Below are 16,754 nucleotides of genomic sequence, written 5' to 3'. Positions count from 1 at the left end.
TTTATATCATTACAAATAGCAGCTGCAGGCGTACATCGCTGCCTCTGAGGTAAATTATCAATAAGCATGAAACATCCAATAAACGTTCAGGGTCTCAAGGTTAACAGGAAGCAGCCTGCTTGGGGCTGTTAACAGATCGTGGCGAAGTCAGGTTGATATTGGTATGCAGCGACACATCCAGGTCTCACTGGCTTCATGTTCCCCAACAGCAACCTAACTTCAGCACTGCGAGCTAAAGGAGACTGCTCAGAACCAAAACACGGCTCTTCACAGACAATTTCAGGGTAAGTGTCCGGTTATTTTGATACAGGCTTTTTATTATAAAATCCCTAACTCTGACTCACTCCATCGGGGATCGGTATAAGCAGTGATAAACACTCAGAGACAGTAAAAAAATTGCTAATTTAATGTTGACAACTAGCAGCTAGCTAGCTGTACATCCTCGGCTAACGTGTGCTAGCAGCAGCCTCCCATCCGTGTGGGAACACATGACAGCAGGGCAACTTGTTAGAAACTTCTGGAAACGTGTGGTTGGCTTTCTTGCTGTAGAACAGCAGTTAACATGTAATGTTGAGGTGAAATGGCATCACGTCACGCTAAAATCGATCAATAATCCCGATCGATTCAGAGCGAAAGCAGGTTTTATTTCAGTGCTGTTAGCCTGTAACAAGCTCAGTGGTGTGTGACTGACAGGGGATCTTTAAACACTGTTTTTGGGCTTTAATCTGAATTGGACTCCGTGTTTTGGGAGGGCACACACACATTAAGAGTTAGGGAAAGGATCATTTTTTACGTTGTCTCCCGTCTTTTTTTCTTTTCTTTTTTTACCAGAGGGGTCTGCTAATGACTGACAGAGAGGAGATTATGGAGTCGGCTAGCCACGATAATGCGCAATCAGCAAAGAAGAACAGCAAAACGTCGCTGTTGGACAGCGGAGAAGACTTCGAGGTTTTAGATGAGGAAGACATTGACGACGACGAGCCGCCTCCTCTGGAAGATGCCGGGGAAGGGAAGGTGAAACCCACACATTCAGAAAATGCAAACGCTGACCCCGACCCTACAGGTCAAGTCGATGAATGGCTGGATGTTTTGGGTATGTAGGACCCATGATGTGCTCCACAGCAGTGTAGGCTGTGCTGCACTTTCCTTGATTAGTGATGGGCATTGAGCCTGATATGGACAGTGGTCAGTGTTGTAATACATGTGACCGTGTCTAATTCCAGGTAATGGGCAGTTGAAGAAAAAAGTCCTGAAGGAAGGCGAAGGGCGAGACAGTCGACCACAGAAAGGACAGAATGTGAAAATCCGTCTTAAAACGAGCCTGGTGGACGGGACTTTAGTAGAGGAGAAGCCTGATCTCGCTTTCACTTTGGGAGATGGTGATGTAATCCAGGTAAAGACCTGTTAGATTAGTTTATTAATGCCCTTTGCAGAAGTTTGTGTGCGGAATTTGCACACTTCATGTGTGATTCCTTAATTTTCTGAAGAGAGCTTTTCTCCTTTTCAGGCACTGGATCTGACAGTCCAGCTCATGGCGATGGGAGAGGAGGCGCTCATCCAGACTGATGCCAAATATGCATATGGTGCCAGAGGAAGGTAAGGAAGTGTTTGAGGCTGTTTTTGCATGTTGTTATTTTTAAACTTTTTGTATCAAAGTTTAATAATGGCCTTCTCACAATGCTAATTCATTTAAAAGTGGGTTTCAGTTCTCTGTCTTGTCCACTTATCTAATGAAGCTTTAGTGACTTTCTGATCACACTTTGGAGAGCACAGGTTTTGGCTTGTACCACCGTTTCTCACAACAGTTTTTAGAGTTAAGTGAGGGTTATCGTGGCCGATAAGGCCGTATCGGCACATAGCTAATATTAGCCGATCTATTGGTGTGGTTCTAGTTAGAGGTTACAAAATGGTTTATAAAGAGCTTTAAATTAACCAATTAAAACAGAGGAATCCTTCTACAATAATAATCTCATAGTGATTTAATATTGTAACAGGAACAGGGAAAACCCAACAATCAAACAACAAAAATCAAAAAGTAATTACCCCCTAAACCTGATAACTGGCTGTTCCACCACCAGGCATTTGTGATGCCTTCAGTGAGTCTTTCACGTCACTGTGGAGGAACTTTAGCCCACTCTTCTTTGCAGAAATGCTTTAATTCAGACACATTGGAGGGTTTTCCAGCATGAACGGCTGTTTAAGGTCCCGCTGAAGCAGCACAGTCTGATTTAAGTCCAGACTTTGACCTGGACACTCCAAAACATTCATTTAGTCTTTCTGAGCCAATCAGAGGTGGACTTGCTGCTGTTTGGATCATTGCTCTGCTGCTTGATTTCGCTTAAGCTTCGGGACATGAAGTGCTTTGCGGACATCCTCCTTCTGGTATGGAGCAGAATTCATGGTTTCCTCAGTTACAGCGAGACGTCCTGGAGCAGCAGAGCCCCCCAGACCATCACACTACCACCACTGTGTCCACCTGCTGCTGGGATGTTCTCTTTATGAAACGCTGTTAGTCTGATGCAGATGTAACGGGACTCAAACCTTCCAGAAAGTTCAGCTTCTGTCTCATCAGTCAGAAGATTTTCCCAGGAGTCTCTGGGATCATCCCGCTGTTTGTTGGCAGATGTGAGACGAGCCTTTGTGATCTTCTTGGTCAGCAGTGGTGTTCTCCTTGGACTCTCCCATGAAGGCCATTTTTGCCCAGTCTCTTTCTTATGGTTGAGTCATGACCTCTGGCCTTGTTGTTCTAGTTCTTCTGTGACCTCTTGGGTGAATTTTGGTTGGCCGCTCACTCCTGTGAAGGTTCAGCACCGTTCCCAGTTTCTCCATGTGCGGAAAATGGATCTCACTGTGGTTCACTGGAGTCCCAGAGCCTCAGAAATGTCTCTGTAATCTTTTCCAGACTGATGGATGTCAGTGACTTTGTTTCTCAGCTGTTTCTTTAAACCTTTTAGCCTGCTTCACTTTGTGAGACAGCTTCTATTGAAGTGATTCAGCAGCTCTGACAGTGATCAGGCCGCAGTTCATTTATCATTTCACAAGGGGAGCAGTTACTTTTTCGGATACCCCCCCCCAATTAATTTAATCTGAAACATTGAAATGTGACAGATATGCAAATAAATAATACATTGGGAAGGGGAAATACTTTTTTTCATGGCACTGCACACCCCATCATTCCCCACAGAGCTGCCGAGTCACACTGGTTTGTGCAGCTCTCATCTTTCTGATTTTTGTTTATATCGCCCATCTCGAGAGAGACACAGAGAGGCGTTGTTGTCTGCCCAGTAGCTGGTGGCATCTCAAAGAAACGCTTTATTGATTCTGCGCATTCATTAAACCTGAGAGTATTTTTAGACTCGCGAACGCAGCAGTGTTCAATCGTCTGACTGTGGATGTATCTAATTACTGCTTGTAAACTTTAATGTAATGTTTTCAATAGCTGCAGAATACTTTTATATAAGAAAACATAGTAATATCACAATGTAAAAAGTACTCGATGAATGAAAATGCTCTTCCACACTTGTGTGTGTTAATAAAAAAGAGAGGGAGCGAGTGAGAAGAGTGATGCTGTACCCGTCACTGGTGGTCTTCAGTTCATAAAGAAGTCCATGTTTTTATTTCAGAAGATTTTTAGGTTGTTTTTTTGTTTTCTTCATTTGATTATGTGCGTCTTTGATGCAGTGCTACATTGTGATCATAATGAAGTTCCTAACTTTCATATGAGCTGAAAATTGAAGGAAAGCTGTAGTGCTCCTCTGCACTGCAGGCTTTTTCTCTTTTCATTATGTAGAAAAGTGCAGTGGTTTCTTTCCTCGGACCAAACTACCCTTCATTCAGCAGTTTTAATATTGCTGCCAGAGGCTGCTGTTCTGTGGAGATTTTATTTTTTTTATTTTTTAAGCATCTTTTTAGAAATGTAAGTGATCCATCATCAGGACGCCTAAAGAAATACATCTCCAAACGCTGAAGCAAACCTGGACGGCTCTGTGCACAGGTTAAGCTAATCTCTAATCCAGACTTAAATGTCAATTTAAAAAAAAAAAACGCTTCCAAGCACTACATTTTAAAAAGCTAAACCTACTTTTTACTGTACAAAAACGGTTTTCCGTTCTATGTGGGGACATGTGACAGGTCCTGTTTCCTGTGTAATCCAGTGATTGTTGACTTTTACTCTCTTAAACCCTGCCTCTGATTGTTTGTCTTTCACTTTCTAGTCTTGAACCTGCAGTTCCTGCAAATGCTGAGCTGTCCCTAGAAGTGAAACTGCTGGAAGCTACTGATGCTCCAGACCTGGAGCTGCTACCCCCTGCGGAGAAGATTGCCCTGGCCAGCCAAAAGAGAGAGCGGGGCAATGCCCATTATCAGCGCGGAGACTACGCCTTTGCTGTCAATTCGTATAGCATTGCCCTGCAGATAACTGAGTCTAGTTCTAAAGGTGAGATCTGCCGATGCTCACGTTGACGATGCAGTCCTGTAAATTTGGATTTGGCTGTTGTAGTGAAAAGACATTATTAGCTTAACCAGTGTTCCTCTAATGTAATGACGCACCATTTGAATAATAACTTGCACTGTTCTTTTTTTTTTTTTTTTTTTAACTTCTTCTTCTTTTGTTCCTGCTGTAGTTGACATCACCCCCGAGGAGGAAGAGGGGCTTTTGGATGTGAAAGTGAAGTGTCTAAACAACATGGCTGCTTCTCAGCTGAAACTGGACCACTACGATGCAGCGCTCAAGTCCTGCGTGTCAGCACTCGAACACCAGCCAGACAACATAAAGGCACTTTTCCGCATGGGCAAGGTGCGCGTAGCTCTCGTGCTTTCGGTTTCCTTCTGTCAGTAAACTCGTTGGTTCTCTTATTCACGGGTACCTGTCTTTGCTTTAGGTGCTGGCCTTGCAAGGTGAATTCACAGATGCCATCCAGACTTTAAGGAAGGCACTTAAACTGGAACCAAGCAACAAGGTATTTTTGGCCATCCATTCTTTCTCTTATCTTTATCAGGGTCCTGCGGGCGGTTGGGTGAGCGCTATCTCAGCTACATGAAGGGAAAGAGGCGGGGTAGACAGGTGGCCAGTCTGTCGCAGGCCTAACACGGAGACAGACGAGCGTTCACACCCACATTCACACCTATGGGCAGTTCAGCATCACCAGTTACTTTGGACTGTGAGGGGAATCCAGAGTACCTGGAGCAACAGTGCTAATCAACATGGCTACATGTTGTGGTGTTGACAAATAACTGTGTTCCTATGGCCAGCAGATGGGGCTATAGGGTAAAGTATCTCTATTTTTAGAGCCAATTGATCAATTTAAGGGGTCCGTCTCCAGATTGTTGATCTGAATAGGTTCTACTCACATCCAGCACATAAAGTGTTTCTGTTCTGCTTATACAGCCGGGTATACGTGGTTCTTTGGCAACGCGAGGCCGTTTGACGAAACTCGTCTAAACGTGTGGGCTTCTTGGATCAGCTGTAAGCTGCAGCAACTTGGTGCTCGTGCCCAGAACTCCCCACTTCAGTCCTACACAAATCTGTCAAACAGCACATGGCCTGCATACCTCTTTTCAGCCAACACACACAGTGCAAGTATAATGGAGTGTTTCTGTTGCTCGGGTGAATTGCTAAGTTAATGGGCCTTTGAGAGTAGTTGGAGAAATGCAGCTAAATGTCTGATATCTGCAAATCTGAAACATGTACAGAGGTGTAGCAAATGGAATAAACCAGAGGTATTAAAATGAAATGTGCCAAAGCTACATTTAAAAACAAAGTAGATTAAGAAACTGAATTAAACTGGGGGGGGGGGAGAATTCAGATTTCATAAGAGTCATCATTGTGTGTCACCATGTTTCTAATTTGGTGCTATATTTCCCTTTTTAATGCTAAAATATGCCACAAAAACTGAAAAGACTCCTTAAATAACCCGTGTTCTAACAGCAAGAAGCGTCAACAATACCGCGGCACTCTCGTTATAATAAATGAGGCGGTCTTGGACAGGCGCAGGCGTATGAAGTGACAGGATGACGCACTTTCGTCCTCTTCTCTAATAGACACACTGTCTGCTTTTTTTCTTCTTCACTGGTGTCAGCCATTCACACCCCCATCTCAAACTCGGATGCGTGAGAGATGATTTTCCTGTCTATTTACTTTTTTGAAATGACATGTGGATATGACGGGTCCAATTTAGACTGCCTTCGAACGTCTCAGCACAGCGTTTGGACACACGTGCTCCTAGAACAGGATGTTTAGTTTACCCTTATCATTTCTCTCAGGGACAAGTTAGTCATCTGTCAGTTTTGTGTCTTTGGTGAGCGGTTGATGGTACCATTGCGGCGTCTTAGGTGGAAACTGACAAATCCTTTGTGTTGAAACATTTCCACAGACAGAATACACGGTTAAGTGAACATTACTGTAAACTCAATCTTTGATCAGGTTGTTTTACTAAGCAGAAAAAGTTTTTGTGTCTGAAAAAGCTAGTTTGCTTAGTCACTAGCAAGTGACTCATGTAGCAGACCATCCTGGAACAATAACTAGACCCATATCCTGGAATAATTGTCACCATGTGGGCAAAATGATTTCTTGGAAGACAAAAACATGCATACACAAATCAAATTTCATGTTTCACCAGGATTCGATTATGTTAAGTGTTTCATCAGTACTGAAAAATATTGGTCGTATTCCTCTTGCAAAGCTGTGTTTTCTGCTTATCGTCGTCCTGACGTACGTGGGACGCAGAAATCGGCACTCCGGCTGCGTGTCCTGCACGTCAGCAGGTGTGCTAGACTGAAGAGCAGCTTTGAATCGTCTAATTGTCTCGCCTGTTGTGTGCAGACGATCCACGCTGAGCTCTCCAAGCTGGTGAAGAAGCACTCGGAGCAGCGGGGAGCAGAGCAGGCCATGTATAAGAAGATGCTCGGTAACCACTCTGATAACAGCAGCACGCAGAAACCACGCGCCAAGTCTTCATGGGTGAGACTGTCGCTAAAACACGGAGTTAAACCTGTGGTTCAGACTTAATCAGTATTACCAATAAAACAGGATGTGGAGTTTTGTTTGTTTGAGCTTTTCAGTGAGTCAACAAATCATTCGACTTGCTTAACATGCACTCTACTTCTGTTTCCCCAGGGTCTCAGCTGGAAGTGGCTTTTTGGCGCCACGGCAGTAGCCATCGGCGGCGTAGCCTTATCTGTTGTCATAGCTGCTAGAAATTGATGCGAACCTGTAGCGACGGCCTGACCAGTCCCACGCAGCGGGCCAGCCGAAACACAAAAGCACATCTGGCAGTGCCTTCTGACCTTTGGTCAAAGGAGGTGGAAATGTCAGTCGGTCAGTTGCCTCTTCGCCGTCACTCTCTCCTCTCTGCTATGTTTGAGAACTTTGTGACAAATTCGACGTCATCGGTAATGATGTAATATGGGAGATGTAATTCCAACCTTGTAAATGTGTAGGTTTAATAATATCTGTCGTTTTGAATCTTTTCTTTTGCTGCCATCGTTTTTCCAGTCTGGTAGTTCAAAGCAATTATCGGAACGCTGAAGCGAAAAGTGTAAAAATAGATTTAAGAAAAAAGAAATCAGCTGCTGTGAAATGTTACCATTTGTTGCTATAGTTCAGTGTCAGATTGTGCATTTGAAGTAATATTTATTATGCAAGAGACACAATTTCACTTTCTAATGGCGCACACACACACGTTTCTAATGATGCTCTACATTGTGCACTACCTCTGTGACCCTTTGTACTGATTCTACACACATACACACTATTATTGAAACACCTGTAGAGCAGTACTGCAGTCTTTGGATATGTTTAAGTTGGTGGGTGTACGCTGAAGTTTGTGGGGGTGCAGAGAGATGGTCTTAAAATTGTGCCCACGTCATTAGGAACTACGAAGGAGCCTGCGAGTGAGAAACGCCTCACGAAGAGTCGCAGGTAACGCAGACACCTCTCCGAAAGCAGAGGGAAAGCAACAATCAGAGGCAGCGTACATTATTTAGCACATGACTGCGGGATTACATTTTAAAACCAGGAGATTTATTCATTCTCTGTCATGTGTACCATCATTCAACCGCCAGAAAAGGAGAAATGTAGATGTATATAATATATATTTTCCCCTAATTGAGATGCAGTTTTTCCCTTTAAAGTGACAGCAGAGTACGGTACAGGTAATTTCTCAGCAGATGGGTGAAAGTGGAGTTTATTTTTCATTTTCAGTAAATTATACCTCAGTATCACAATTAAGACCAAATGTTGGAAGGATGATTCTCTGAAGGCCATGTTGAGTGCGTGCGTGGGTTTGTTTTTTTTCCACCTTTGTAATTTTTTTGTGTAGTTTGCCTTAAATTAAGTTCCATTTGGTGTTAATTTATTTTACTGCTTTCCTACCTAGAGTAAATGCGACTCCAGTAAATCTGTGCTTTCATCAGAGTAGCTGGTAGCCGCATCGACTCGTAACACTTGCTGATTAAAGTAATTATGCCATTCCATGCATTTGTTAATTTTGTATTGATCCCAATAAAACATGTCGGTCATGAGACTACGGTTTCCTTTGTGTCACTTTCTGCAGTTGTGTTTCACAGATATCGACTGTTGCACTGATTCATAAAAGGACCGCAGCTGCTCTGCTGCATCCATGTCTTTTAATAGAGAACGTGGAGAACATGCTCCAGATCATCTGCCTGTTTTCTTCTGCTTTTCTAAGTCAGTCATAGTTGGGCAGCTCCATTCTGAGGTTCCCCTTAGCATCTCCTCCTATCCAAGCATCTTACTTCGTCACACCAGCCCTCTGCATGTTCTCCTTCCCTACATCCATGATCCTCCTCTGGGCTGATCTTTTCCTCCTGCCTGGCAGCTACATCTTTATCATCCTCTGTCCAGGATATCCACTCTCCTTCCTTTGCACATGTGCAAACCACCTCATCTCTCTGACTCTGAGCTGTCCCTCTGTTGGACTTATTTCCTGTACTTCTTTCATCACAGCAGCTCTCACTACCAGCTTATAAACCAAAATCACCCTGCTTACACTCACTTCTATACCTCTCTTTTGCTGATCCACCTCCCAATCACACACAGGTATTCTCTCTTGTTCTTGACTTTTATTCCGCTTCTCTCCGGTACATACCTCCACCTGCTCCTTGTACATGTCCTGCACCTCTCTCACATACAGTCACTCCTGACTTCCTCATGCAGGATCACACTGCATGAGGACACTCATCTCCTCTCCAAGACATGGTGAAGCTCCTTCTCGATCAACACATCTGGAGTGCTCGTTCTCAGCATGAAGCCAAAACATCACAGAGACAGTTAAATGAATTAAATCAGAGATAGAGTCACTGTCCATGTTTTATTGGTTTACAAGCGGACATTCTCGGGTGTTGTGACTATACCCAAACCATCATGGTGTGTGTGTTCTTGCCTTCAGACATTGACGTTTCGCTGACGTAATCTGATGACCTATCGTTTCCCTCTACCTACGCGTTTCTGCTGGGTAGTGCTGGTTCATATAGTCAGTGTATATTTTTCAGTCGTTAATAAAATGACATAATTACAAAATATCCAGGAAAAAAAATCAAAGTCATCTAAAATATCAATTAGTTTTAAGTGTTCAAAATATTGAAACAATTTAACATCGCTCAGTTACCAAACTTATAAAAGCAACACAGGTGTGACGCTGTAAAGTGTCATCATCATCATCATCATCATCGTCGTCGTCGTTATTATTTCTGAGCAGACACTCGGGCTTTGCCCACGGGGCTTCCTCGCTCCCCGGCTCGTTGCTGCATATTCATTGAAAAGCACCGGGACTTCTCGGTTTACGGCAGAGCGCGTCCGTGCGCGTGGTGGTGGGAGCGAGAGCAAGATGGCGGCGCTGAAGGAGGAGCAGTGTTACGGACTGTCCTGTGGAAGAGTGAGCAACGGCAGCAATGTCTCCGTGTTTCACGTCAAACTCACTGACAGCGCGCTGAAGGCGTTCGAAGCCTACCAGAGCAGCAGGGTAAGCGGCGCCTTTTCGGTTCCGTGCCGTCCCGGTCGGCTCCCGAAGTCCGTGCTGGCGGCTGTGACAGGCGGAGGGAGGTCGGTCCCCGCTCCGCCTGCCTTCACGCTGAGGTCCACGGCCAGTTCGGTTTGATGAGCGTGTAGTTTTTAGCGAGCCCCGGCTGTGGCCGGGTGCTCGGTGGGTTTTCCGTGTTTTTGTAGCTACACCCAGACACCCCTCACTCCAGCCCGGTGCCACTGGACCCGCAGCCCGCTTACTTCATCGCGTTGTTTCAGCCTCTCTGTGTAAACTTGGTATCGGCCACTTGTCTTGCTTAAATACGTCTTTTTATAACGTAGAAGAATTATCAGTGAAAATTAGTCATTTATGGCGCGTGTACAGATGTTTCCAGAAAGTTTGGTACCCCTGTCATTTCTCTCCTGTTTTTTTTTTTTTTTTTGGGGGGTGGTGGTGGGGGGGGGCAAACCTTGCTAGCTAAACTAGCCATCAAACTGCCCACACATGAGGGTATCTGGTGCCGTCGGTTATCTGAGCCCTGTCCGCTCACTTTAAGCTGTTACCTCTCTCAAAGCCTTGGCTCGGCAGTGAATACTTTGAAAAAGTACTCGGTATTCATGCGAAACATGGGCATTTTTTTTTACCCAACCCCCCTCCTCACATCCAGTAAATGCTCATCATGTTCAGTTTACAGCTTTAGACATTGTCTGAAGTTACTGGACACTAGATTCAGCTCGTGGGTTTCTGGGTTGCTTTTTGCTCTTACTCGGCCTCTTGTGTCCACAGCTTTAAGTCTGATGGTGGCCATCTAACGTTTCAGCTTCTATAAATATTTGACAGGGAAAAGCTGACAGGCCAGGAGGAAAGGGCCTTATCTCCAGCTTCAGTGGCTGTGTATAGCAGGACTGCAGCTGACAATCCACAACAGTAAACTGTGACAGGTAACTGGGTGGCCACTAGTTGTAGGAAGAGGTCTGCCTAATCAAATACAAGGCACATGGAAGGAATGAGCATTAGAAGGTATCTGTGATGGTTATATTAGGAAATGATGATCATTTAGGACTTTGGTGTTGTGATTTAGAGATATGTTAGCAGTGCATTTGGCCACAATTTTATGAAAACACATGCCATGTGAGCTTTCTTACGTTACCCGCTGAAAACGTGCCATACCGATTGTCCACTGCTGTTACCAGCCTGACTGCTTCCCATGAAAACTTTCATCATCTGGCATCTGCCTCCAGTCTCGTGAAGGAGGCAGAAACTTATTATTATCTCGCAGATCTTAAGCTTTAGCGTTTAATCATGCCTTCCTGATATTTCCCAGGGGTGCAGGTTAGAAAAACAAAACTTTAAGGTGAGAGTTCATTGCAGATATGAATATGTTAGATTAGTCAAGCAAATTGTTAAAACTGTGGAACACTTGGTATTTATTTGGCAGAAATGCTAAATTAACTGATTATTATGGTTATCGATGGGTGAACCTGCCAGAAAATATCTGGCAATTTATTTGATTTTTAACTTTTTATCGGTCAGAGTAAATTAAACCATTAATCTAAGAAAATGCTCTCCTCACAGCTCCGTCTGTGTCCTGTGCCTGTTCCACGGTGGATGTCAAACTCTTCTGTTTGACAACCAAGCTAAATTTTCCACATGTATTTTTCCCAATAACATGACTCTATAACCCACCAGTGGGGAGAACCGCTGCCCTTCTAGTACGTTCGTTGGCCAGATGAACGATATGGCAGTTTTCTATGAGCTGTGGGAGGTCACAGAGTGCCATTGCTTACTGATTTGGTAACACTGTCTTAACTGTGGGACTAGAAATTCCCTTAGGAGGCAGCTGGTCGTTGCTACCTCCCGAAATGGGCTCCAAACACTGAACTGGCAGAGCTTTGAGGATAAACTGCTGCCCAGTGCTCATCCAATCTGCAAAGGCTCAAATTTGCATTAAACGACTCAGAGTACACAGGAAATTGGTCAGCTGGAAGTTTCCTTTGATAACATGGATGTCAGAGGAATTGAAAACTTGTTTCACAATCCAGAAGATGCTCTCCTGAAAGTGGCCCTTGAACTGACGTGCAGACGTGTTGCTAAACTCGTATAGCTCATTGTGAGATTATCGTGACCTCTTTCCCTGTTATTTGACTTAACTCTTACTCACAGTTTGAATGACTGTGCTACTGACTAATCAGATGTGTGGACGATATAGAGAAGTGAGTGGTTTTGGAGTAGTAAGGTGATAGAAACTTTGCTGCCTCATTGTGGGGATGTTGGCTCTTGGCGGGCTCAACGGTTCACGATTCGCATTCAAACTTTTTGTGTTGAGCGGCATCTCTGAGGTCGGCAGGTTCTGAGCTCTTGCTTAGTTTTGGGATTGCTATATGCCAATAAGCACAAGACTGCAGAGGCAGTTAAGCACTGTTTTTATGACTTCAACAGGTTCATTGGACAGATGATGAGAGATTATTAAACCACCCATGTGACACAGAGCAGTCCTGCATAGGTGTGCACGTGTGTCCTCTAAAGAAGATAATCAGTCTTATAATGTTAGTAATGTTGGTGTCTGCTGTGTTAATTACACAAATGAGAGCTTTACATATTTAAAAGCACTGGAATGAAATCCAAACAAAGGCTAACACTGGGGCTCAGGAGCGGTGCTCTTCTCAACTGAAGACCCTGTCTTCCTACATTCACATGCCATAAATTGTGGTGAGAGTTGTTGGACTGACGTCAGTTTGGGGATTCTTATTTGCCTGTGGTTGGCTGTTATCCGTTTTCATTAGGTCATAAATATAAGAACTCTGCCTTCATTTGAATAAAAAGAAATCAACAGGATCATCTGAGACTGAAGCTATGTGCCGTTTACGCTCCCTTTGGTCCGTATGGTCCATCTCTGCTGTTGTTTCTCAGAAACATCCCTATCACTCATGCCACTGCCTCAAACCTGAGCCTAAATTGCCTTCATTGTTGCTTTTCCCCCCCCTTAGAGTTCCTGATTGTTCTAACATTGGCTGGCACCCAACTGCTGGGGTGAGCTGGTAGAGGAAGAGAGGTGAACTCTTAATTGTGTCATAGTGAAGTCACTACACGCTTTGCTTTGTGGGAGAGCAAGAAATTTTTAAAGGCTTATTGATCACATTCCTCTGTAAGCTAACAAAATACAAAACACGGGACCAGACGGAAAGCTGATTCAGTTCATTTAAATGCTGTATTAGTCTAATAAAGCATGTCTTGTTGCACTGCTGGCTGAATGAGACGTGACTGTCAGCTGGGGGGTTTTCTTGGTACGTCTGAGGACATGGTGAACTGGAGCTTCTGCTACGGGACTGCCAGCAGAGACTCACTCGCTTTTTTTTTTTTTTTTTTTTTTTCTCTTCCTACTAGCTGTGACATAAGCAAGGAAATGAGTAAGGCTACCCGGCATCACTGAGCTGAAGGTTATGGAGAGTACAGATAAGTTTTGAATTATGTCTGCATGACTTTTATAGCACAGTACTAGGAAAAAACAGCTTGACTAGTGTGCTGAAATAGTACTTGGGGGTTTTAGGTTTTTTTTCCTATCTCAAAAGACAGTTTCAAATCTAAAACTTAACATGTCCATCCATCAAAGAGACAGCCTTTTGTCCAAAAGCCCCCATACAGGTGCGTGCTCTCTCATGCACACAGACCCAACTCACACCTGTTTTGACAATAGAAATGCCCAATTGACCTTCGTCTTAACGACAAACTCGCTTCTAATTCACTTTTACACCACTGTCATGAGGTGTAATGACTTGAAGACTTTCACACAGTATCTGCACAGGGAACCAAGCTTCGTTCGGTAATGATAGATTTTACAAACATTTGGCATGATAATAACTTAAACCAGGAATACTGGTGAGGGGTAGCTAGTCCCAGTGGCATTGACAAGTTTTTTGTGTTGTAGTGAGAGGAAAAGAATGAATTTTGTATTCATGAGGACAAACATCAGTGCTGGCATCAGTCCCGTGATGATCTATGGTCTGGATTTATGTGCAGTATATTCCACATTTTATTCGCTTGAAGTCCTGAACTTTATAAAGAGTTGTATGAGATGTGAGTGCGCTCCGTTAAGTCTAGTTCTTCATAACCTAAAGTGGCATTTGTCTGATACGTGTAACCGAAAGCATGTTTTGCCTTCGGAATTGTCAGGATAGAAAGTTGTTGAATTGCTCAAATTGTTGTCCAGAGCTTAAATGTCTTCTCTAGATAAAGAACTTTTGAGTTTCTCCATCATGGGTGAAAAATTGACACCCTTTCTGTTGTTTTTCATCTGTGAGCATAAGTTTTAACGGTGACGAATTCTGCATTAAAGCACTTGTATCTAAGGAAGTTGTAAGTAAGCTGGGGGCTTGGCCACCTAACCCCGTCTCAGACCTTATGGGAACGGTAGGGGAGGTAACAGAACCTGGGTGGGGATTTTGTTGCATGAATCCAGTTGGCTAATGCCAGCGCTATGGTTATTTAAGGAATGCTTACTCCTCAGTTTCAGCAGAGCATGGGACACTGCAAGAGATGACCATAACCACTAAGGCCAAATACGACTCTAAATGTCATGGTGTTCCTGTGCCCTGTGGCAAGGTTACCACAAGTGACAATGTCTCCATGACCTGGTATGTCCTTTCCAAGAGCTCAGTCAGTGCATGGGTCATGGTTTGGTCTTTTAATTTTTAATCATACGTGGAGCATCATAAATGCTTAAAATAGGCACAAATGAGTAGTGTGACTGTGGCGCCAGAACAAATTATATGCACATTTGAGTTTTATTCACACATAACCTTCGTTTTTAAAGGTGTTACTTCGCTCAGTGGGTTGTAGCGATAAAGAATAAATGCCCAGACGTAATACATGAAAGACTGCTTCATCAATTCAGAAAACCTGAATTAGGCTGGACCTTGAAGAAATATCTGCCAATTCAATGCAGGCTTTTCCACATTTGAAAAGACTGAGTTTGAAAGGAGATTCCTCTTTTATGTTCACGTCTATCCTTGTGTGTGTTTCTACCTCAGAAAGCAGGTTGGAACACACACAATAATTATTCTCGTGTTGGACCTCCGATGCTGTTGGAGTAAGAAAACTGAATTTTTCCATCTGTAGGGTGTCAATGTAGCTCAACTACACACACTGGACAGTGATTACACTTTGCATGTGCTAGCTCAAAGATCAGTTCACACAGATTAAAATTAACAGGCTTCACAGTAGGGGTGCAACAATACTCGTATCGATATTGAACCGTTCGATACAGTGCTTTCGGTTCGGTACGCATATGTATTGAACAATACAAATTTTTTATTTATTTTATCAACTTTTCTTCTGACGATGCTGTCTGTGTTGAGCGCTCAGTGGATCTGCATTCGACTACTCCGCCTAGGCTGCACTGTCGAGTGCAGATCCACTGAGCGGAGCGCAAGCTAGCAAGACAGAAGCTAAGCTGCCTCAACGCTACCCGAAACTGAACCTCCCCCACCCTCATTCAGATCTGGCGTTTAGAACTATCTTGGTTTTCATGTGAAGCATGACCCTGATGGTAAGCACGTCATGGACAAAAGTAAAACAGTATGTTGGATGTGCCACGCAATGCTCAATTGGTGGGAACTAGTGCGTTAGCGCAGTTAGCTTGTTAACATGTTGACGCCGTCCAGCCCCACGCACGGGGTGATCCGCTGTAACTCGTTAAAGGAGATTTGCCACGTTATGGCGTTAATGTCATTTTAACGAGATTAACGCTGACAGCACTAGTGGGAACACAACGAATATGACTGCACATTTACACCGACATCATCCTAGTGCAAAGACAAGTGGAAGCAGACAAAAACAACAAGCACATGATTCTCCTTATGGGGACCTGATATGTTTAAGATGCTGCTGAGAATATAGCCCAGAAGAAGCGTATAGTATAGCTTTTATTTTGGAAAGAGCCATTTCTCTGTAATAAACTCTCTTTTCTAAAGATGAGTGATTTCTCGGTCAGATAGATTTATTTATTTTTATTATTTTGTTGTTTCAGCAACATTAAATTTAGAAATTGTACTTTTAGAGTTAAAATATATATTTATAATTTTAATAAATGACAAATTAAAAAGGCGTGAACATTTTTTTTGTATCGAAAAAATATCGAACCGTGACACCAAAATATTGAACCGAACCATGAATTTTGTGTATCGTTGCACCCCTACTGCACAGTTCACAGGTCGGTTGCACAACTGAGGTACATTAATTTCTTACACTTTTTAAATTTAAATAAGTAGCTCTGAGCTACCTCCCACCATCATTGCTACTTCCCAAACTCAATATATTACTGTAAGATCACGGACAGATTACTTTTAAAAGCCAGGAAACGAAGAACAGTGCAAATGTGGTTTGCATGACAGTGGTTAAGTTGTCACAAAGCTGTACGGAGGGTTGTCCAGCTGTTTTTACTCTTCACCAATGATGCAGCATTATTAAAAACATGTACTGAATGTACTGCACACAGATGTGGTCAAGATAGTGTGCTGAAGTTCAAACTGGGTGTACTACGTGTTAAGCATAATACTACCTGAGTCCTACGCGTAACACGCAACGTGTACGGGCAATTTTGACAAATAAAGGATTAATTGATTGGATCCAAATGGGTGGAAATGTGATTTAAGTGACTGTGAACATGGTTGCTGGTGCCAGATGGGCTGGTCTGAGTATTGTTGAATCTCTGCCACAAAGGCCTGTCTCAACGTAAAACACGGTACAAGCTAGTATTTGCAAGGTATACCAAATAAA

The 16,754-nt window shown here is 43.4% G+C and overlaps 2 protein-coding genes across 2 annotated transcripts in view; both read left to right on the top strand.

The window, feature by feature from the left end:
- Positions 1-98: 98 nt before the first annotated feature.
- Positions 99-8,522, top strand: fkbp8 (FKBP prolyl isomerase 8). The gene is made up of 9 exons (XM_005932450.3): positions 99-284; positions 832-1,093; positions 1,224-1,393; positions 1,508-1,596; positions 4,215-4,435; positions 4,623-4,795; positions 4,881-4,958; positions 6,821-6,958; positions 7,115-8,522. The coding sequence occupies exons 2-9, from the start codon at positions 844-846 to the stop codon at positions 7,199-7,201; spliced, it is 1,206 nt and encodes a 401-aa protein (XP_005932512.1). The 5' UTR covers positions 99-284; positions 832-843; the 3' UTR covers positions 7,202-8,522.
- A 1,150-nt stretch (positions 8,523-9,672) lies between these two features.
- ell (elongation factor RNA polymerase II) overlaps positions 9,673-16,754 on the top strand; it is a 34,613-nt gene continuing 27,531 nt past the window's right edge. Inside the window, exon 1 of the mRNA XM_005932449.2 lies at positions 9,673-9,980. Coding sequence (XP_005932511.1) covers positions 9,846-9,980 — 135 coding nt within the window. The 5' untranslated portion in view covers positions 9,673-9,845. The remainder of the gene's footprint in view (positions 9,981-16,754) is intronic.

The sequence above is a fragment of the Haplochromis burtoni genome, unplaced genomic scaffold (genome assembly GCF_018398535.1).
Source record: "Haplochromis burtoni strain Fernald_Lab_line unplaced genomic scaffold, NCSU_Asbu1 Contig_13, whole genome shotgun sequence".
NCBI classification, from domain to species: Eukaryota; Metazoa; Chordata; class Actinopteri; order Cichliformes; family Cichlidae; genus Haplochromis; species Haplochromis burtoni.
The sequence above is the reverse complement of the archived record's forward strand: the minus strand, read 5'-3'. Positions and strand labels throughout refer to the sequence as shown.

Excerpts from the sequence above, each read along its gene's own strand:
- fkbp8 (XM_005932450.3), top strand. The coding sequence starts at position 844 with ATGACTGACAGAGAGGAGATTATGGAGTCGGCTAGCCACGATAATGCG. Across the intron at positions 4,436-4,622 it reads AACTGAGTCTAGTTCTAAAG|TTGACATCACCCCCGAGGAG; the intron begins GTGAGATCTGCC and ends TTCCTGCTGTAG. Across the intron at positions 4,796-4,880 it reads CACTTTTCCGCATGGGCAAG|GTGCTGGCCTTGCAAGGTGA; the intron begins GTGCGCGTAGCT and ends TCTTTGCTTTAG.